The sequence below is a fragment of the Schistocerca nitens genome, chromosome 5, assembly GCF_023898315.1.
Source record: "Schistocerca nitens isolate TAMUIC-IGC-003100 chromosome 5, iqSchNite1.1, whole genome shotgun sequence".
NCBI lineage: Eukaryota > Metazoa > Arthropoda > Insecta > Orthoptera > Acrididae > Schistocerca > Schistocerca nitens.
Genome location: NC_064618.1, coordinates 220,250,933 through 220,273,183, shown reverse-complemented (window position 1 = coordinate 220,273,183; position 22,251 = coordinate 220,250,933). Strand labels below are relative to the sequence as shown.

The window sequence follows — 22,251 nt, the reverse complement described above, 5'->3', positions numbered from 1 at the left end:
ACCCTACATGATGTCATCTCGGAAATGCCAGATAGAGGACCACCACTGGATGCAGAGACTTTCATCACAGCAATAACAGAGGACGAGCTAACAGATGCAATTGCCAGGGGGGCTCCGAACAAGTCCCCAGGACAGGACGGCTTCCCAATTGAATTTTACCGTGCCTTTGTCTACCTCATGGGACGGACCTGGATTCAGATGTACAACGAACTCCTGTTACCACAGACTGAGATACCTGCCGAATTCACGGTGGGTATCATCATCCCAATACCCAAACCACGCGGTGGCAGAAGGCCAGGAGATTATAGGCCACTCACTCTCTTGAACTGCGACTGTAAGATTTTCGCGCGCATCCTTGGGGCCCGCCTACGGTCTTCAATTTCTGATAGACTCCTCATAGATCAAACTTGCCTCGGCGGTAAGAGTAAAGTACATACGGCGCTCGGTGACTACAGAGATATCATCGCATTAGCAGCGGCATGACAAGTGCGTGGGGCACTTGTCGCTATTGACTTCGATCATGCGTTCGACAGAGTGGGTCATACCTTTTTGAATGCGGTGATGGGCAGATTGGGAATCCCACAGGCCTTCATTCTAGTGATCATGCGACTGTTACACGGCGTGCGATCGAAGGTCTCGGTGAATGGACGGGGCACTGACTACATTGTTATTTCAAGGTCAGTTCGTCAAGGTTGCCCCCTTTCGATATTTTTGTATGCAATGGCTTTGGAACCCTTTCTATATGGTCTCCGAAGACGGTTGGAGGGAATGCCGTTGCCACAACTGACCTTTCATTGCCGCGCTTATGCTGACGATGTGATGCTGGTGGCAAGGACAGGCGACGAAGTACGTACGGCGTTGGCATGGATACAGCGATACGGGATGGCGGCAGGAAGCGTGCTTAATCTACAGAAATCGCGCTGCGTGAATGTCGGTCGAGGATTACAATCGGGGGAGGAAGGCCCGCTCATGTTAATTAAGACCATAAAATGTCTAGGTGTTACGTTCCACACGGATGTGCAGCGGACAGCAGCGTATAACTACCGACGCATATTGAAGCTGATGCGGACAATGGTGATGTTACAGAAATTAAGGGCGTTGGATATGATTCAGAGGGTGACCTATGTTAACGTATACCTAGCACCGAGACTCACTCACGTAGCGCACGTCCTGACTTTAACGCGCACAATGGCATCACGGATACAAGCAACTTTCGGAACCTACGTGAGTGTGGGACACCTGTTTAAGACCCAATACACAACGCTTACGCTAAGATCTGGAGAGGGTGGACTTGGTCTAGTGAACGTATATGAAAAGGCACGGGCGTTATTCGTCAGTATGATTTTCCGACAGTGGCGCGGTCAATTTCGCAATATCTCGGGTGCGTTGGCCGATGTACGAGCGCCCACTTCAATGCTGCCCCCAGTCAATGTGGGGCACATTTCACCGAAGCTGTCACATTTCAAGTCTTTTTTTTTTGGATCTTAGCTATGTCAGAGATTCCTTCCCAACAACACGACTACCGACGACGCGAGATGTATACCAACTCTTACTGCGCCGGTGCCCCAGGAATACCCTGGAAAAGAAGTACCCAGACAAGAACTGGCGACAGATATGGCGCGTTATACGGAACGTTTACCTCCCAACGTCGGTACGCTCAACTTGGTATGTGGTGGTAAATAGGAAGTTCGCAACGAATCAACGGCGGCACGCGATTCATTTGGCAGACACTCCACTATGTTTAGGCTGCGAAACAGTGGACACTGATGACCATCGTTTAGCATGTAGTTGGACGGCTCCAGTGTGGCACTTGGCACAACAGATATTGGTGTTCCTGTTACGCTCCGACCCTCACACAGTTTCGTCAGACACACTTTTTTCCCCCAAGTATCTTATTTTCCGGTCCAAAAAACCAATGCAGTGACGTGGGTACGGGGAATGGTGGTGGGCTACGTGTATAACGAATCGGAAAAGGATAAAATTGATTTTTGGCATTTTTTCCTGGATGGACACACGAAGTTGCAACAGCATAAGAGATATGGGCAAGACTTCGCTAATTACTTGCGACTTACATTTACCGACCCGCCGGCCAGATGGGGTGTGACGGGTGAGAGATGAGATAGACGAAGAAGCCGAGATAGACATCGATCACACTTACGGACCCTTAGTTAATTTCGAGAAGACGACCCAGTCTTACACCAATGTCTGGGGAACGAGCCGATAGATGGCTCTCTTGCTCTATCGAACGTCGGGTCGAGAGCAGGTGTCGCCCCCGACACGAATTTCATTTCATTGCAACAGGAGCATGTTTCTTTTGTATCTGTACTATCCGCAATGTCTTCCTGTCTTTCATTTGGGCATTTTCAGTTTTCTTCATTTCCTTAATTAATTAATTTTCTAATTAGCCACTATTTGTCAACATATGGACATTGTAGACACAATTTATGCGGTAGTACAACAAAATGTATGTCAGCCAAGGTGGTAAGCCTGACATTGGAAAAAAAAGGATGGATAGAGCGTCTGCCATAAAAAAAAAATGGTCAGCGTGACGGATTGCCGTCCTACGGGCCCTGGTTCGATTCCCGGCGGGGTCCGGGAGTTTCTCCGCTCAGGGACTGGTTGTTGCGTTGTCTTCGTCATCGTTTCATCCCCTTTCGGCGCGCAGGACGCACAATGTGGCGTCGAATGTAATAAGACCTGCACCAAGGCGGCCGGACCTGCCCCGGAGGAGGCCTCCAGGCCAATGACGCCGAATGCTCATTTCCATTTCCATCAACACAACCGCCGGTTTCAGAAAAAAAAGATAGCTAAGTGGTCAGCGTGACGGACTGCCGTCCTACGGGCCCGGGTTCGATTCCCGGCTTGGTGGGAGATTTTTCTCCACTCAAGGACTGGATGTTGTGCTGTCTTCATCATCATTTCATCCCTATCCAGCGCGCAGGTCGCCCTATGTGGTATCGAATGTAATAAGACCTGCACCAAGGCGGCCGGACCTGCCCCGCAAGGGGCCTCCCGGCCAATGAAGCCAAACGCTCATTTCCATTTTGTAGACAAGTTGTACAATACACGTTGATTAACAAATGTAGCAACTTTACTCACGTCCCCGCAGCGGACATGTCCAGAAACTATAGCTCCCTTCTGTCACTCTCTCATGTCTCGAGTGAAGGAAGGAAGAAGTAAGACTGGGTATGACGTCCCGTCGACATCGAGGTCATTAGAGTCGGAGCACAAGCTCGGTTGTGTCGAGGACTGGGATGGAAATCGGCCGTGTCCTTTCGAAGGAACCATGCCGGCATTTGTCTGGAGCGATTTAGGGAAATCACGGAAAACCTAAATCTGGACAGCCGGACGCGGGTCTGAACCGTCGTCCTCCCGAATGCGAGTCCTGTGTGCCAGTCACTGCGCCACCTCGCTCGGTTCACGTTTCGAAGTCGACTCACATTTCTGCGTTGATTCCACATATCCGACTGGCGAAAATACACCACTGCACTGTTAGGACTTACGTCAACGTTGGCGTGGGTGGTGGTGCTGGGGGGGGGGGGGGGGTATGGGCGACTGGTCTCAGTTGAACAGGATGTGCACCACTCCAAAGCAACCAGACTACTCTTCCATAGAGCAGGTAATATTTTGTGTGCTCTTTCAAAGGGCGGGTAATATTTTGTCCAGAGAGCTTGTTTGTACCTGTCCGAAACCGTTAATTAGTATAAAATATCTGCGACGCATAGGCGAAACTAAGTTGCTGTCGAAACTTAAAAAAATACAATACTGGTTGTTCTACAACGCCGAAAGTCGTCAGCGTTTCTGAGAGTAGAATTTTACGTCTTATCAAAGAGACTGAAATACCGTAATCGATAATTTTCGTTCATTATATTTCTTTAAACACTGATGACGATGGAAGTAGTTGGTGTTAAGCGGGAGTGACATTAATTATGGCAGTGGTTAGGTGACGATTGCTGTAATGCATATCTTTGAGATTCCAGTAAAGATAGGAAAGGACAAGAAGCTTTTGGAATGGAAAACGATGTAGAACTCTTCGCAACCGAAGGCGGATAGAGTATTGTGAATTGCGTTGGCGGGAGGCAGTTTTGGACTTGTAACAGCCCGAGTTTCGGCTTTTCGAATACATTTTGGAGTGGTAAGCACAGCCCAGGTAGCATTAATATTTTACTGGGGTAGGATAAGAAGCGTAGGAAGTGGAGGAGGGATGGGGTATTTTTTGACATCTCCGATTTGGATAGGAATGACGACGCAACGTTTGATCCGCACATTTAAGAGATGTGTAAAGCATTTCTGAAGATAATTGAACAGTTTTAGGAAATTCGACCAAACAGCCGAAGGTTAGAAGTGCAGGTCTTACGAAACTTTCAGTGAAATTTGAGAAGAAAAAAAATTGTAAGAGCTGATAGAAAAGGCAGCTGGAAGGCGTTAATCGAACAGAAAGTCGGTGTTATATATACAGGGTATCCCATTTATCTTAACCACCCTAAGTAACTGTTTGTCCAGATGCAAATTGCAAAAATGTTTCAAGCAAATGTTCTTTAGTCATCAAGGGGATATCAATCAGCATGATTACCTTACAAAGATATGAACAGCGGTATGACTGTTTTAAATGGCACCTTGAATCTTTTTTATTCGGTAATTCATTTCCTCTCCTAAATACCTATTAGTGATACAGCGAAACTCGCAGTTTCGATGGTTAGGACTGTGGTGCCACAGGATTATCTCTGTCTGAGAGAAGACGTGGTGACTTTCAGTCTCAGCTGGAAGAATCACCCTCTTGGCCATCCACTCAGTTGACAACGGCTCCAGTTATTTAAGTCGGACGGCTACCATAGCGTCTCACCAAATCTGCCCATAAAATTTGTCTGTTACCACGTACGGCCGATTTAGTTTGAGCCTTCATACGCTCCAGCAGCTGCAGCCTCTTCACAGTTCCCAACTGCCCCTATCTGTAAGAATTTACCACCATTCTGTAGTAGCAGTTTAGTTTTTAATTACTATCACTAGAATGCACCGACGTACTTCCATTTTGCTCCTATGACCTATAAAAGGATATTTTATCCTCGGTTTTCCGCAGAAATGGGGTTACTGGGTTAAAATCTTCAGACTACCGTTGGTGCATCGTCGTCATTGGGTAAATACGGAAAATAGATATTCGCAAGAATGATCTAAGGATTACAGTTCTCAATCGCGAGATAAGACTTCTTCCGCCTTACAACCTGTGGTATCGATAGCAACGATCCCACGGCGTATTAAAGTTCTGAAGTTGGCACTACGACAGACACCGACGACAGCGCCCTCTAGCCGGTGCTGTGGTGGTCTATGAGCTCTTCTCCAGATTCTCCCATTTGATCAAAAGCAGACGGCCGGGAAACTTAGCTTCTGCTTGAGACTGTGCTCATCTGTACAAGTTACGTATGCCTCTGTATATGTATTCAGGCTTCAGTAAACCACTTTTACTTGCATGCACTACCGACGCATTTTTCCCGCTCCTGCTCCTACCCACGCACCGCCTTCCATGCGGGATACAAAACATCCAAATTTCCCGACCGCCTCCACAATGCGGGAGTTTCTGGAGTGAAGAGTCGTTGTGGCAAAGTACATGTCGCCAAGATTCAACGAGCAATAAAAGAACGCGTTAAACAGCATGAACGGCGGCAAGCAAAATGATCAATGACAGCACCAAGAAGGATGTGACCAGATCCTGGATTTTAACAATCCAGATATGAGTGGTCGCCACAGATAGTAATATAAATGGAAGTAAAATTGGTGAAGCAGTGGAAATATCGAAGAGTGAGTAAAATTTCAATAGAGATTGCGGCAACAGACTAACGTCTTCGTGACTGCCTCCTAGAATGGAATATCCAGCGATGGTGAGCGAGGAACATAAACAGCTACACAGCAACCGAAACGGTATTACAAAAATTATGAATTCACCTTCTCTTACAGTATATGTTTTCAGTATTTACCCAATGACAATGACCTTTTTACTAGTATAGTTTTACATCCCTTAAATGCACTTCTCCAGAGAGCGCATGGTATACAGGGTGTTACAAAAGGGTACGGCCAAACTTTCAGGAAACATTCCTCACACACAAAGAAAGAAAATATGTTATGTGGACATGTGTCCGGAAACACTTACTATCCATGTTAGAGCTCATTTTATTCCTTCTCTTCAAATCATATTAATCATGGGATGGAAACACACAGCAACAGAACGTACCAGCGTGACTTCAAACACTTTGTTACAGGAAATGTTCAAAATGTCCTCCGTTAGCGAGGATACATGCATCCACCCTGCACCCTCTGGCGCTGATGCAGCCCTGGAGAATGGCGTATTGTATCACAGCCGTCCACAATACGAGCACGAAGAGTCTCTACATTTGGTACCGCAGTTGCGTAGACAAGAGCTTTCAAATGCCCCCATAAATGAAAGTCAAGAGGGATGAGGTCAGGAGAGCGTGTAGGCCATGGAATTGGTCCGCCTCTATCAATCCATCGGTCACCGAATCTGTTGTTGAAAAGCGTACGAACACTTCGACTGAAATGTGCAGGAGCTCCATCGTGCATGAACCACATGTTGTGTCGTACTTGTAAAGGCACATGTTCTAGCAGCACAGGTAGACTATCCCGTATGAAATCATGATAACGGGCTACATTGAGCGTAGGTGGAAGAACATGAGGCCCAATCAAGACATCACCAACAATGCCTGCCCAACCGTTCACAGAAAATCTGTGTTGATGACGTGATTGCACAATTGCGAGCGGATTCTCGTCAGCCCACACACGTTGATTGTGAAAATTTACAATTTGATCACGTTGGAATGAAGCCTCATCCATAAAGAGAACATTTGCACTGAAATGAGGATTGACACATTGTTGGATGAACCATTCGCAGAAGTGTACCCGTGGAGGACAATCAGCTACTGATAGTGCCTGCACACGCTGTACATGGTACGGAAACAACTGGTTCTCCCGTAGCACTCTCCATACAGTGACGTGGTCAACGTTACATTGTACAGAAACAACTTCTCTGACGCTGACATTAGGGTTATCGTCAACTGCACGAAGAATTGCCTCGTCCATTGCAGGTGTCCTCGTCGTTCTAGGTCTTCCCCAGTCGCGAGTCATAGGCTGGAATGGTCCGTGCTCCCTAAGACGCCGATCAATTGCTTGGAACGTCTTCCTGTGGGGAGACCTTCGTTCTGGAAATCTGTCTCGATACAAACGTACCGCGCCACGGCTATTGCCCCTTGCTAATCCATACATCAAATGGGCATCTGCCAACTCCGCATTTGTAAACATTGCACTGACTGCAAAACCACGTTCGTGATGAACACTAACCTGTTGATGCTACGTACTGATGTGCTTGATGCTAGAACTGTAGAGCAATGAGTCGCATGTCAACACAAGCACCGAAGTCAACGTTACCTTCCTTCAATTGGGCCAACTGGCGGTGAATCGAGGAAGTACAGTACATACTGACGAAACTAAAATGAGCTCTAACATGGAAACTAAGCGTTTCCGGACACATGTCCACATAACATCTTTTCTTTATATGTGTGTGAGGAATGTTTCCTGAAAGTTTGGCCGTACCTTTTTGTAACACCCTGTATAGCACTTTATTAGTGAACGCGACACTGCCTTTCGGCAATTTTCAGCCAACCAGGACACCAATGGAATCCTGAAGGAGACACCAGCTGAGCGAAACTTGGAAAAGTTTGAAGAGGATTATGACTCGGCCTGATGACTCAAAAGGTTATGCCGTCAGTATGTAGCAACTGTCACGCAGGATACTTGAGAATTTATCGGGGGGATCACAGAGCCAAACTGAAGAAGTAGATGTATTTTAGAGGAAGTACTGCCAAAATGCTGAGCACGTGGTACAATCGGCGTCTACCAGTACTCACCGTGGAGCAGGTGGCGGCAGCGCGGTGCTTGCCGTGGGCTGCGAGACACCTGGCCAGCTGGTGGCGCCTCCACAGGCAGGCGACGGCGGCTCCCAGCACTAACACCACCAGGCCCAGTGACAGAGACGCCGCCAGCACCCCGCCGTCCCACGGCGCCTCGCTCACCTCGCTCGTCATCTTGTCCGGCACCTGCAGCACCACCACAACCACTGCCTTTCACTCCACCATCTGGCTACATCCATAATCTCAATTCAACAACTAACTAATTATGCCCCATTACTTCATCAAAAAATGGTTCAAATGGCTCTGAGCACTATGGGACTCAACTGCTGACGTCATTAGTCCCCTAGAACTTAGAACTAGTTAAACCTAACTAACCTAAGGACATCACAAACATCCATGCCCGAGGCTGGATTCGAACCTGCGACCGTAGCGGTCTTGCGGTTCCAGACTGCAGCGCCTTTAACCGCACGGCCACTTCGGCCGGCATATTACTTCATCAGCTGGCTCGATCTGTCTACTCACCAACTGCTACACCTACTCTCTATCGTCTGCAGCCGGCTACATCTACCCTGTCTCACCAACTGGCTACATGTCCCCCATTACTTCATCAGGCAGCTGTCTCTGCCCACCTACTTCACTAATGATCTACATCTACCTTCTAACTTCGTCAACTGACAGTTCCTGCAGTACCACTACAAAACGGCCTTTCACTCCACCATCTGGATACATATACCCTCTCAGTTCAACAACTAAATGCATAATTATGTCCCATTACTTCACCAGCTGGCCACATCTGCCAACTCAAATGGTTCAAACGGCTCTGAGCACTATGTGACTTAACATCTGAAGTCATAAAACCCCTAGACTTAGAACTACTTAAACGTAACTAACCTAAGGACATCACACACATTCATGCCCCAGGCAGGATTCGAACCTGCGACCGTAGCAGCAGCGCGGTTTCGGACTGAAGGGCCTATAACCGCTCGGCCACAGCGGCCGGCCATCTGCCTACTCACCTCACCAACTGGCTACATTTACTCTCTAATATCCCCCATTACTTCAACAGGTAGCTACAGCCACCCACTCATTTCATTAACTTCACCTATTGACAGCACCTTCTGCACCTCCACAACCACTGCCTTTCACTCCAGCAGTTGCTACATCTACCCTTTTCTTCATCAATGGACTAAATCTGCTCCATTACTTTAAGAGCCGACTGTAACAGTCCACTAACCTAACCAACTGGCTGTCGTCTTTCACCAACTGGCTGCTCATATCCTCTCTCTTCATTAGCCTGTTATAAAAACAACTCAAAAGTTACCGTTTGAATGTGATGTTATAACATATAAGCAATGTAGCACAATTGCCGGCCGGGGTGTCCGAGCGGTTCTAGGCGCTACAGTCTGGAACCACGCGACCGCTACGGTCGCAGGTTCGAATCCTGCCTCGGGAATGGATGTGTGTGCTGTCCTTAGGTTAGTGAGGTTTAAGTAGTTCTAAGTTATATGGGACTGATGACCTCAGAAGTTAAGTCCCATAGTGCTCAGAGCCATTTGAACCATTTTTGTAGCAAGATTCCGATGCGAGTATATAAACTACGGCATGTAGGCAATGGATTAGTGTAGCATCCGTGTCTTTCCTACGTGCGTGCAGTAAATACGAAAACTTGACCACTAGCGATGTTATTACCAAGTGTATCCAAACAGGACCAACGTGCTGTTACTACATCTTGGTTGCCATAGAATAAAAGCTTGCAGAAAAAATGGTTCAAATGGCTCTAAGCACTATGGGACTTAACACCTGAAGTCATCAGTCCCCTAGACTTAGAACTACTTAAACCTAACTAACCTAAGGACATCACACACATCCATGCCCGAGGCAGGATTCGAACCTGCGACCGTAGCAGCAGCGCGGTTCCAGACGGAAGCGCCTGGAACTGCTTGACCACAGCGGCCAGCAAACACTGGCAGACAGCCATCGGAGAATGAAGAATGTATGTGGGGCAGCATGTCTTTCGGAAACCACCGCTCCAAGTTCCGTGTTGCTTCATGATAATGCACGTTCTCATATCGCAAATGTTGTAACGGAGAATTTACGCCAATTCAAATGGGAGACACTCATGCACCCGCCCTGTAGTTCTGATCCCACACGACATTATCATGCCTTCCGTCCCTTTAGAAAGACGATTTCTGTTGCACGAGGGCCGGCCGGTGTGGCCGTGCGGTTCTAGGCGCTACAATCTGGAACCGCGTGACCGCTACGGTCGCAGGTTCGAATCCTGCTTTGGGCATGGATGTGTGTGATGTCTTTAGATTAGTTAGGTTTAAGTAGTTCTAAGTTCTAGGGGACTGATGACCACAGATGTTAAGTCCCATAGTGCTCAGAGTCATTTGAACCATTTTTTTTTGTTGTTGCATGAGGATGTGCTGCAGACAGCTGTAGACTCCTTCACGCAGCAACTCGTACATTGACTGGGTGATTGCCTCAATATTCACGATAATTTTGACTGATTGGCATACCGATTCTGACTTGTATAGACACCTAACTGAAACTTTTCGATCCCCCGTTACATCTATTGGCAGCGGTTCTGGCGAGAGTAGCAGTTTGTTTGTGACTTAGGGTGATTTTCAAAATCTCTTCCATCTGTGGTGACTAAGCGGGAGGCAGCATGAGAGTGACACATAAAGTTCTTTATAGCTTTTTTATGCTCTTCAGTATGTTGGTTACTTTTACTGTGCACAACGTGCACAATTTCTGTCTCTTCCCTCCAACTCTCTCTCGTCCAGCACAAAGTACAATTACTCGAAGTTTTAACATGCCACAGATGCCTACTATTGTAATTACAATAAAAATAAGGTACGTAAAATCTGTTAATATAATAACTTATCTCCGTCAGCACTTACTATATCTCCATAGCATAAAATCAAAGAATTACGAAAGTCATGCTACTAGTTTGATAGCTACAATGCGAAACAACATTCACAACTTTTACAGCGTCATAGTTTACGTGATGTAAAATAGAAATGCGCCCTAAAAATTATCAACATTTCACTCAGCACTACGATTCTAATTTCCAGTTCATCAGACAGTGGTTGTGCAAGCGTGGAAATGGGCAGACTGGTGTTTGTTTCCGTTGTTTTCCTCTACGTTTGGGAACGGTCAATCTTTTCGTTAGTCTTTTTTATACCACGACATTTTCCTTTCTGTCTTGTCTGACTCATCATCCTACGTATCAGGAACATTTGCTGTTGCCTGCAGATAAGGTCAAACTGTGCATGTGCTCCCTAGCTGGTTAGAGGATTTCATGCTGCGAGACAGGCAGGAAAGCAAGGCGAGTGGGCTACCCCTCAGGCGTGCAAGTAAAAATTTCAATTGATAGCCATTAACATGTATTGCACCTTTCATCCAAAATTACTATCGAGACTTTGCCAAAAAACTTTGGAAATAGAAAACATTGTATTAGCGAAGTGTTCCCTGCAGGGGGCCATGAGCCCGTGATCCTCTCTTTGAGTCTGAACGTGACATCTGTCTTCTCCCTTCACCAACTGGCCACCACTATCCACGTAGTGAAATCACCATCGCCGAACAAACAGACCCGAGGACATAAACGCACTCAGCACAGTTACCCACACGTGACAGTTACCCTTAAGACACCTGACAGCGAAGTCACCCAACTATCATTAATTAGAAAGGCTTGCAGTAGTTCGTGAAATACACAGGGAAATAAATAAGCCTGACAAAATGAATTATGGACGAACCAATGACACTGACGTTGCGACGTTACACGGATCGTAGGACAATGTATTGAAGCCAGGAAATAATAGTCTGCAGTTTTATTTGCTTAAGGGATCTGAACTATGTGGTCAGACCCAAGACATTTGGAAGCTACTGATGGATTAGAACAGGGCCGGCCAAACGCTGCACAGTGAACAGACGTGCGCAAGTGCTGCACATGTACGCACGTGTGCGACAGCGAGCGATAGCGACATCTGTTATTAGACATGTGTCCTAAATGAACGGCGGCGGCTCCACTTCCCTGTTTATGTGGTACAAGCAAGAGCGCAACATACCCAGTCTCGTTTACCCCTGGTAACCGTAACCTTAACAGAGAAGTACTGAGAAATGGCAGGTACTGTGAAAAAGCAAAGGACGGGATATCTATGTTCTCAGTCGTTTAAAAATGACTGGGAACCGCAATTCTTTTTTGTAGCCGTTGGTGAAAACTGTGTTTGCTATGCCGCCTAATAATAGGCGGCCAGCGTAAGTTTTCAATTGAAAGACACTAAAATACATATCACAAAGACGAGTGTATTGTACTCAAGAGTGAAGAACGGCAAGCAAAATTAAATGTCCTTAAGAAAATGGATGAGACACATCAACTCGATTATCATTTCTCATGACCAGTGATAAACGTGTTTGGACTTATTCCTTTCATAATTAAAAATTGTTTAGTAACTGTGCATTAGTGCCTCATTCTGCTCCATGTTACATTATTATCAGGAAAGTTGGTCATTAAACCGATTGTTCCAATGTATACTTACATTTAGGTTTTTTTTTAATATGTGAAGGGCTAAAAGTAACAGGTGATCATCGAGAAGTCTGCGTTTATCATTCTGTTCAGAGGTCAGTGAGACATGAATTATGTGGGTGTAACTGAGGGCACCGAGAATTAGTTATAGGAAACCTTGCATTAGTTTAATGTTATTTGAAATCATGAATAAGGTTCGTTGGAATTCGCTAAGTGCTCTCTTTCTTAAATACTAGATCAAAAACATTACTCGTATTTACGTGCCGTCAGTCAAGCTGCCTTAATAAAAACCCACGGTTGTTAACTGTATTACTTGTCTTACTGGGTTAAACTGTTATCATAAAAGTAGACGTATCAGTGAGTAGACTGTGATAGTATTTTAAATGTTTAGTACGCGAAATACCTTCCCATGGTTGGCTTGCAAGCTGTGTAAAGAGCACTAGAATGCACCGGTACAGAGTATCCCAGCAAGTGGATAAAGCGACATCTGTGCGTAGAAACATGCACTACATGAACGCTGACGGCTGCGGCGTGCACGCTGTGACCCGGAAGTTGCACATGTGCAGGGGCACCGCAAGCGTGCAGAATTTCTGGCCGGCCCTAGATTAGAGCATCGTCCATACATTTCCACGCACTGCGATCTCCGGTGATACTATCCCTGTTGCTGCAGCACATCTAATGTCGTCTGCCTACCTTTCATAACTTTGTGTCCTCAGTCTTCTCTTATTTCCTGGAATCCAAAAAGAACTTCCCCTGCGCATATACCATCCATCTTTTTGGTTAAATCCTGCCATCACTTTTTCAGCATGTCTTCCTTTCAGGTATGTCCCCTAATCCATTATTGACATTCCTGCCTCTCACAGTATTTTGAAACATTCATCTCTCCATTGATCAATGAACCACCTCAAATTTTGGATGGTGTTTGTGCTAAAAGATTATGTCCCAATGTCAAGCGTAAAAACTGGTCACACTGTCTGTAAATGTTCATTTTCATACGAATTGAAAACTTCACCCTGAAAACTGATTTAGTTTACCAAGCGCACTCTGAGCACTCTAGACGACTTTTACACTTATATGTTTTCTCGCTCTTCCTCCAGTGGTAGTATTTATCACTCACCATCGGTAAAAAGTTCTAACAGTAGCACTTTTTCTGTTCTGGAAAATTTACACATTAGTATATAAATTCTAAGACCAGCTTATGTGAACGAAGGAATATTTTCGAATAATGAGATTCGGGCAGAAGTACTGTTTCTTGAACCACGAGAAGTTAACACATTATAAAAAGATTTTCGCAAAAAGAGTCAGCTGTAATTCGGTGAAATATGTGTAATTAGAAGCTATTGCTATTACTGGAAGAACTCTTATGAACACAGATTCCATTTGAAACAACTTACGGATTGAAAGTAGACTTTCGACTGCGGTAGCAATGAAAACGAGTGAAAAACTAAATGAACTTCGAGCACGACTTCAGAAGTGCAATGGCGCGCACCAAACGAAATATAAAATAGGATTCTGGGAAATTATCAGAACAAGACATCCTATTGAATCATTATTTCTTAGTTCAGTGGAAAACGTACTAAACACGTTTCATTTGATTGAGCATTTCGTAATTATTACAAATGATTTTTCACTTTATAAATACGGTTATTAATATTTTTCATCCAAATGTTTAATTAATTGCCAAACTTGTTCGACGACATCTGATGTTCAGGGTTAATGCTCTCTAAAAGGTTTGAAACCAATGGTACAGACAGCCCGCCCAGCTAGCCGCGCGGTTTAACGCGCTGCTTCCCCAGTGGGAAGGCGTGCCGGTTCCCGAATGCGGGCTGGTTCCTTTTATTCCGCTTCAGGTACACTATATCGGCAATTGCTGCACAAACACGGTCTCCATGTACGCGTACATCTTCGCTACTCTACCGCGCAAACATTTCGGTTTACACTCGTCTGGTATTCTGGTATGAGATGTTCCCGGGGGGGGGGGGGGGGGGCATCCGGGGTTCACTGGGGGCCGGACCGCACAGTAACCCTGGGTTCGGTGTGGTAGGGGGACTGCTGCTGAGGGCTACGGCGGGAAGAAGACTCTTCCTCGTCCCCGGTATAATAAACAATACACAATGGTACACACTGGTATGTGGCCTGTATCTTTTCTCCCTCTGGTTCTTTATTCAAGAACCTCATTAGTTGTCCTCGAGATACTAAACGTACAGCCTCTCCACCAAGGAAAACTCTATAGCAATACTAGCAGCAGAAAGTGTTTCTTTCCCTTGAGGCTGACACAGAGCAACTGAATCGTGCGTCGACTGCTCAGGTACAAATAAAATTTATCACCCTCTATACATCCCTGTCATGCACATCATTAATCATCTATTTGTCCTGTTTTAGTTACCGTAAGTGAAATTTCGTTATTTCAGGCCCTTTCCGGTGTTGTAATTTTACTAGGTAACATTTTATACATCCAAAATTAATTGCAAAGCCATATCGAAACGTAGAGAAAATGGAGAAACCAATTTTAATATCATTGAAAAAGAAACAGTCTTGTAAGACTAATCCCTGATGCTGATGATGACGTAGCTGACACCATTCCGCGTTCACAAAAATATTTACGCACGCGTGAGTACCGCCTAGTGCTTTGCGCTCCTGGACTGGACACGGAGACCTGACACCGCCAGTCCACAGCGTGTGACACCTCTGCAAAGCGCTGCCTCTGGGCGATGTCTCCATCCAGCGCGACTCCTCTGTTTGCTTTAGCGGGGGTATTTGTCCTCCGAGATGAAAGGATCGACGTGTAATTTCGCTTTCAGTCCCCGTTGACCCACCAAGCTTCGCTGAAAGGCATAGGGGGTGCTGTGGGGTGACAACGTCTACCAAAGCCCTTGAAAGCGGATCGCCGCAGAAGCTTCCGATCCTAACACAAAACATATTTTATCTCTGCTACAATGAAAGATTTCCACCTCGAATGGAAGAAATATGAGACAATCGAAAAACGTAATAATTCCAATTCCGAACAAAGCCTGTGGTAAAAGGAGTGAAATTTACAAGAAAAAATGTCAGCTTAATAAGCCATGGTTACAAAACACAGACACCAATTATTTGCAGAACACAAAAAAAGAAAAGATAGGAAATCGATCTCGAACAAGATCAGTTTTGGTTCAAGACAACGTGAGACAGTACTGACTCCGTCACTTACCTTAAAAGAGAGACTGATGAACGGCAAACCTGTAACACTTGTAGATTTAGAAAAACCTTTTTGACGATGTTGACTGTGCTACATTCCTTGAAATTCTGAATTGAAAAGAAATGAAACTGCTGTTATTAGTGTCGAAGAACATGTAAGGTAAGACGTAATTGAGAAGGTAATGAGACACGTTGAAGGCCATTCACAATGTTATTCAATCTTTATACTGCGCAAGCTGTGAAGAAAACGAAGGAGTAATGTTCAAGAAGAAGAATTTAAAACTTGAGGTTTACCAGTGACGTAGTAATTCTGTCAGGAACGGCAAAGGACTTAGAAGAACAGCTAAACGGAGTGGATAGTCTTCAAACAACTTATGGGAGTGCAACCGGTTGACGTCTTCAACGACTGCAGTTATTTCTTCAGGTGAACAGCCCGTCATTTTTAAAGCACAAATGCAACGACAGAGCGCTTGCAAGGAGGGTTTAAACACTCGGTAGGCGCGGCTACGCCGACCAAGAATCATAATACGGCATTCACAGATAATGTCTTGGAAAGAGCTTATAAGATGAGCACCAGCAAAAGTAAAACAAGTGTAATGGAAAGGAGTGCAATAAAATCAGGTGATGCTGAGGTGATTATAAAATGAGGTACTGAAAGTAGTGGAAAGTTTTGAAGGTAGAGCAACAAAAGAACTGATGATTGCCAAAGTTGAAACGATATAAAAGGTAGATGGCAATAGGAGAAAAAGTATTTTTGAAAAATGGAAATTTTTTGACAGCGAAAATGAGATTTAAACCTTAGGAAGCACTTTATGAAGGTATTTGTTTCGAGTGTAGCCTTGTACGAAAGTGAAACAAGGACAATAGACACCTCAGAGAACAAAGGAATAAAAGCTTTTGAAATGTGGTGCCACAGAAGAATGCCAAAGATTATACAAGTAGTTAAAATAACTGTTGAGGAGATATTGTATCGAAAGGCGGAAAAATGAATTGCGGCTGGTTGGCAGGATACATTTTGAGGCATCAAGGAATCTTAGTACTGGAGGGAAGTGAGCGTATATATTTGGCAGCTGTTGGAAATGGTACAGGGAGATCAAGCTTGAATGCAGTAAGCAGCTTGAAATAGATGTGGGGTGCCGTAGATAGGCAGAGATGAAGAGCCTTATGCAGGGTAAGCTAGCGTGGAGAGCTGCATCAATAGAATTGGATGTTAAAACTGTGTGCCCGACCGAGACTCGAACTCGGGACCTTTGCCTTTCGCGGGCAAGTGCTCTACCAACTGAGCTACCGAAGCACGACTCACGCCCGGTACTCACGGCTTTACTTCTGCCAGTACCTCGTCTCCTACCTTCCAAACTTTACAGAAGCTCTCCTGCGGACCTTGCAGAACTAGCACTCCTGAAAGAAAGGATATTGCGGAGACATGGCTTAGCCACAGCCTGGGGGATGTTTCCAGAATGAGATTTTCACTCTGCAGCGGAGTGTGCGCTGATATGAAACTTCCTGGCAGATTAAAACTGTGTGCCCGACCGAGACTCGAACTCGGGACCTTTGCCTTCCGCAGGCAAGTGCTCTACCAACTGAGCTACCGAAGCACGACTCACGCCCGGTACTCACAGCTTTACTTCTGCCAGTACCTCGTCTCCTACCTTCCAAACTTTACAGAAGCTCTCCTGCGGACCTTGCAGAACTAGCACTCCTGAAAGAAAGGATATTGCGGAGACATGGCTTAGCCACAGCCTGGGGGATGTTTCCAGAATGAGATTTTCACTCTGCAGCGGAGTGTGCGCTGATATGAAACTTCCTGGCAGATTAAAACTGTGTGCCCGACCGAGACTCGAACTCGGGACCTTTGCCTTTCGCGGGCAAGTGCTCTACCAACTGAGCTACCGAAGCACGACTCACGCCCGGTACTCACAGCTTTACTTCTGCCAGTACCTCGTCTCCTACCTTCCAAACTTTACAGAAGATCTCCTGCGGACCTTGCAGAACTAGCACTCCTGAAAGAAAGGATATTGCGGAGACATGGCTTAGCCACAGCCTGGGGGATGTTTCCAGAATGAGATTTTCACTCTGCAGCGGAGTGTGCGCTGATATGAAACTTCCTGGCAGATTAAAACTGTGTGCCCGACCGAGACTCGAACTCGGGACCTTTGCCTTTCGCGGGCAAGTGCTCTACCAACTGAGCTACCGAAGCACGACTCACGCCCGGTACTCACAGCTTTACTTCTGCCAGTACCTCGTCTCCTACCTTCCAAACTTTACAGAAGCTCTCCTGCGGACCTTGCAGAACTAGCACTCCTGAAAGAAAGGATATTGCGGAGACATGGCTTAGCCACAGCCTGGGGGATGTTTCCAGAATGAGATTTTCACTCTGCAGCGGAGTGTGCGCTGATATGAAACTTCCTGGCAGATTAAAGCTGTGTGCCCGACCGAGACTCGAACTCGGGACCTTTGCCTTCCGCAGGCAAGTGCTCTACCAACTGAGCTACCGAAGCACGACTCACGCCCGGTACTCACAGCTTTACTTCTGCCAGTACCTCGTCTCCTACCTTCCAAACTTTACAGAAGCTCTCCTGCGGACCTTGCAGAACTAGCACTCCTGAAAGAAAGGATATTGCGGAGACATGGCTTAGCCACAGCCTGGGGGATGTTTCCAGAATGAGATTTTCACTCTGCAGCGGAGTGTGCGCTGATATGAAACTTCCTGGCAGATTAAAACTGTGTGCCCGACCGAGACTCGAACTCGGGACCTTTGCCTTTCGCGGGCAAGTGCTCTACCAACTGAGCTACCGAAGCACGACTCACGCCCGGTACTCACAGCTTTACTTCTGCCAGTACCTCGTCTCCTACCTTCCAAACTTTACAGAAGCTCTCCTGCGGACCTTGCAGAACTAGCACTCCTGAAAGAAAGGATATTGCGGAGACATGGCTTAGCCCCAGGCAGTGGCTAAGCCATGTCTCCGCAATATCCTTTCTTTCAGGAGTGCTAGTTCTGCAAGGTCCGCAGGAGAGCTTCTATAAAGTTTGGAAGGTAGGAGACGAGGTACTGGCAGAAGTAAAGCTGTGAGTACCGGATGTGAGTCGTGCTTCGGTAGCTCAGTTGGTAGAGCACTTGCCCGCGAAAGGCAAAGGTCCCGAGTTCGAGTCTCGGTCGGGCACACAGTTTTAATCTGCCAGGAAGTTTCATATCAGCGCACACTCCGCTGCAGAGTGAAAATCTCATTCTAGAATTGGATGTGTTTCAAAAGAGGACAGAGACACTGAAACGAAAAAAATGTGTGTGAAATCTTATGGGACTTAACAGCTAAGGTCATCAGTCCCTAAGCTTACACACTACTTAAGCTAAATTATCGTGAGGACAAACACACACACCCATGCCCGAGGGAGGACTCGAACCTCCTCCGGGACCAGCCGCACAGCCCATGACTGCAGCGCCCTTAGACCGCGCGGCTAATCCCGCGCGGCCACTGAAACGAAAATTAGGGACAAAGTTACGGGAATACCGCACATCGAAGGAGAAGATAAGGAGGCGCTACTGACGGTTTTTAAAAAAATGGGAGTAGTTTCGCCTTCATTGGTGTCCAGTAAAGACTTTCAGTATAAAGTAAAAGAGTGTAGAAAGTGAAAAAGCAACAATCCCTATCTCCATACTTATTCCACTATATCAATAGAGCCAAATGAATTACGAATATCACTCCATTTGGTCGCTCTATGGATATAACATATATTTTCGAAAAATTCAAGTTATATCGTGTTTCGGAGTTTTCTTTAAGCTGTAAAAGCCGAGCCGATCAGTAACTGTGCACTCTGGTTCAACGATTGGTGGAGGCACTAGATCCTGGCCAACCAACGCACCGGTCCTCACACTGCTCTTTATGTTGATGGCAATTTCCTCTTAACATGCTATGGAATTTTTTTTTTTGTTCATAATGGGCAGACGCCAATTTGGATTGGGAGAGAGAAGCTATGCGCTCTGTAGTGCGCAGCACTTATCTCGGGATTTTGATAATGAACGGTTAACAAGTCACGTAGGACATTCGGGTGCGAGTATTTCTATCGAGTAGATGCTTCTTAAGTTATTGTGTGGGGCTAATTTGCTGCACTGTTACAGTCAGCCTGATAATTCTTGAATTCTGGAAGTTAAACGATCTGGTACATATACATCTACACCTACACTCTGCAAATCACCGTGAGGTGCATGGCAGAGGGTATAGGTGGTACGTCCCTCTGTACCAATTATTAGTGTTTCTTCTTGTTACAGTCACGTACGGAACACGTCTACATCTACATACATACTCCGCAATCCACCATACGGTGCATGGCGGAGGGTACCTCGTACCACAACTAGCATCTTCTCTCCCTGTTCCACTCCCAAACAGAACGAGGGAAAAATGAATGCCTATATGCCTCTGTACGAGCCCTAATCTCTCTTATCTTTGCGGTCTTTCCGCGAAATATAAGTTGGCAGCAGTAAAATTGTACTGCAGTCAGCCTCAAATGCTGGTTCTCTAAATTTCCTCAGTAGCGATTCACGAAAAGAACGCCTCCTTTCCTCTAGAGACTCCCACCCGAGTTCCTGAAGCATTTCCGTAACACTCGCGTGATGATCAAACCTACCAGTAACAAACCTAGCAGCCCGCCTCTGAATTGTTTCTATGTCCTCCCTAAATCCGACCTGATCGGGGTCCCAAACACTCGGGCAGTACTCAAGAATAGGTCGTATTAGTGTTTCATAAGCGGTCTCCTTTACAGATCAACCACATCTTCCCAAACTTCTACCAATGAACCGAAGACGACTATCCGCCTTCCCCACAACTGCCATTACATGCTTGTCCCACTTCATATCACTCTGCAATGTTACGCCCAAATATTTAATCGCCGGCCGCGGTAGTCGTGCGGTTCTAGGCGCTGCAGTCCGGAACCGCGGGACTGCTACGGTCGCAGGTTCGAATCCTGCCTCGGGCATGGATGTGTGTGATGTCCTTAGGTTAGTTAGGTTTAAGTAGTTCTAAGTTCTAGGGGACTGATGACCTAAGATGTTAAGTCCCATAGTGCTCAGAGCCATTTGAACCATTTTGAAATATTTAATCGACGTGACTGTGTCAAGCGCTACACTACTAATGCAGTATCCAAACATACGGAATTATTTTTCCTATTCATCTGCATTAATTTGCATTTATCTATATTTAGAGCTAGCTGCCATTCTTTACACCAATCACAAATCCTGTCCAAGTCATCTTGTACCCTCCTACAGTCACTCAACGACAACACCTTCCCGACGGGAAGAATGGCTGTCTGAATGCCTCTGTGCGAGCAGTAATTATTCCAATCTTATTCTTATGATCCTTATGTGAGCGATACGTAGAGGATTGTAGTATATTTTTCAGATAGTACTTCAGTATAGATAACTGCATCATGTACAAAAAGCCTGATGTTAATATTAATATCGTCTGGAAGGTCATTAACGTACAACATTAATCGCAAGGGTCCTTCCCTGGGGTACCAGGGTACCATACCTCGCGCATCGATGTTTGTGATGTCCTTAGGTTAGTTAGGTTTAAGTAGTTCTATGTTCTAGGGGGATGATGACCTTAGATGTTAAGTCTCACAGTGCTCAGAGCCAACTATTCTGGGAGAAAGTGTTTTCCTCTTTTTCAACTTTTTTCTAGGACGGAAAGTACTTACCAGTATCCAGTGTCTATTCTTGTACTGCCTGGACGAAATACAAACGGTCCATTACGAGTATTCTAATATATTTATGAGTTGTGCCCTACAGCGAACAGCAGAAGACCATTTTCGCCGAGCTGTAGGATTCGTAATAGTAACTTTCAGAACAAGAGTACATTCTCATAACGATTTCCTGATACCTCAACAAGCAGTTAAAACACCATCAGAGTCATTCCTCAGAGATTTCTTTAATGACTCAGAACGTTATTCATATTGGTACTTCACATTGTAAAATAAAGAGTAAAGTGCATCGCATTTCCAGTAAGATAAGGTTAGGGTATACAGAAGTTCTCTTTCATATTTCAAGATCAGCAGTTCAATTAACTCAGAAACCTAATAATTCTTTTTAGTCGGACAGTTTACAGGGTACACACGAATAACGTTTCAGGCATCAACATTGCACTGCCGCGCTGTGATATGAAATGCTATTAATTATGTTTTTGTTTGAAACATATCGTTGTAAATCCAGCTCATTATTCAGGGTAGCAAGTTTAATCTTTCCATACGTAGTGGTAATTACATCAGTACATTTACCTGTAAATTCAAAACAAATAGCTGTGTTTATTCATAAATGTGTATGCGGACCGTATCGAACTCGAAATCCTACTCTGCAACGTCTTTCGGAATTGTAAATAACCGCGATTTCATTAACTTTTGTACACTCGACACACGAGGAAAAAAGATTCCTGATGTGGCGCAACACTTCAGATACGATACCCTAGTGCGTTAATGCTACCTTTCAGGATTCATAAATTCTATTACACTCACAACTGTATCTGCATTTTTAGTTGTAAGATCAAATATGGTGTTCGTGCGGTCTGCACTGCATCAAGAAACAACAGCACATGTAGTTAACAGATACTAATAAACACTAAAAAAATGACATCAATAAATAACGCTAACTGA

At 45.4% G+C, this 22,251-nt stretch overlaps 1 protein-coding gene across 2 annotated transcripts in view; it reads right to left on the bottom strand.

Annotated features, from left to right (window-relative positions):
* Window positions 1-22,251, bottom strand: part of LOC126259964 (muscle, skeletal receptor tyrosine protein kinase-like) — a 725,418-nt gene that overhangs the window by 151,353 nt on the left and 551,814 nt on the right. For both annotated transcript variants that reach the window (XM_049957079.1, XM_049957078.1), the window contains exon 4: window positions 7,911-8,099. In XM_049957079.1, coding sequence (XP_049813036.1) covers window positions 7,911-8,099 — 189 coding nt within the window. The remainder of the gene's footprint in view (window positions 1-7,910; window positions 8,100-22,251) is intronic.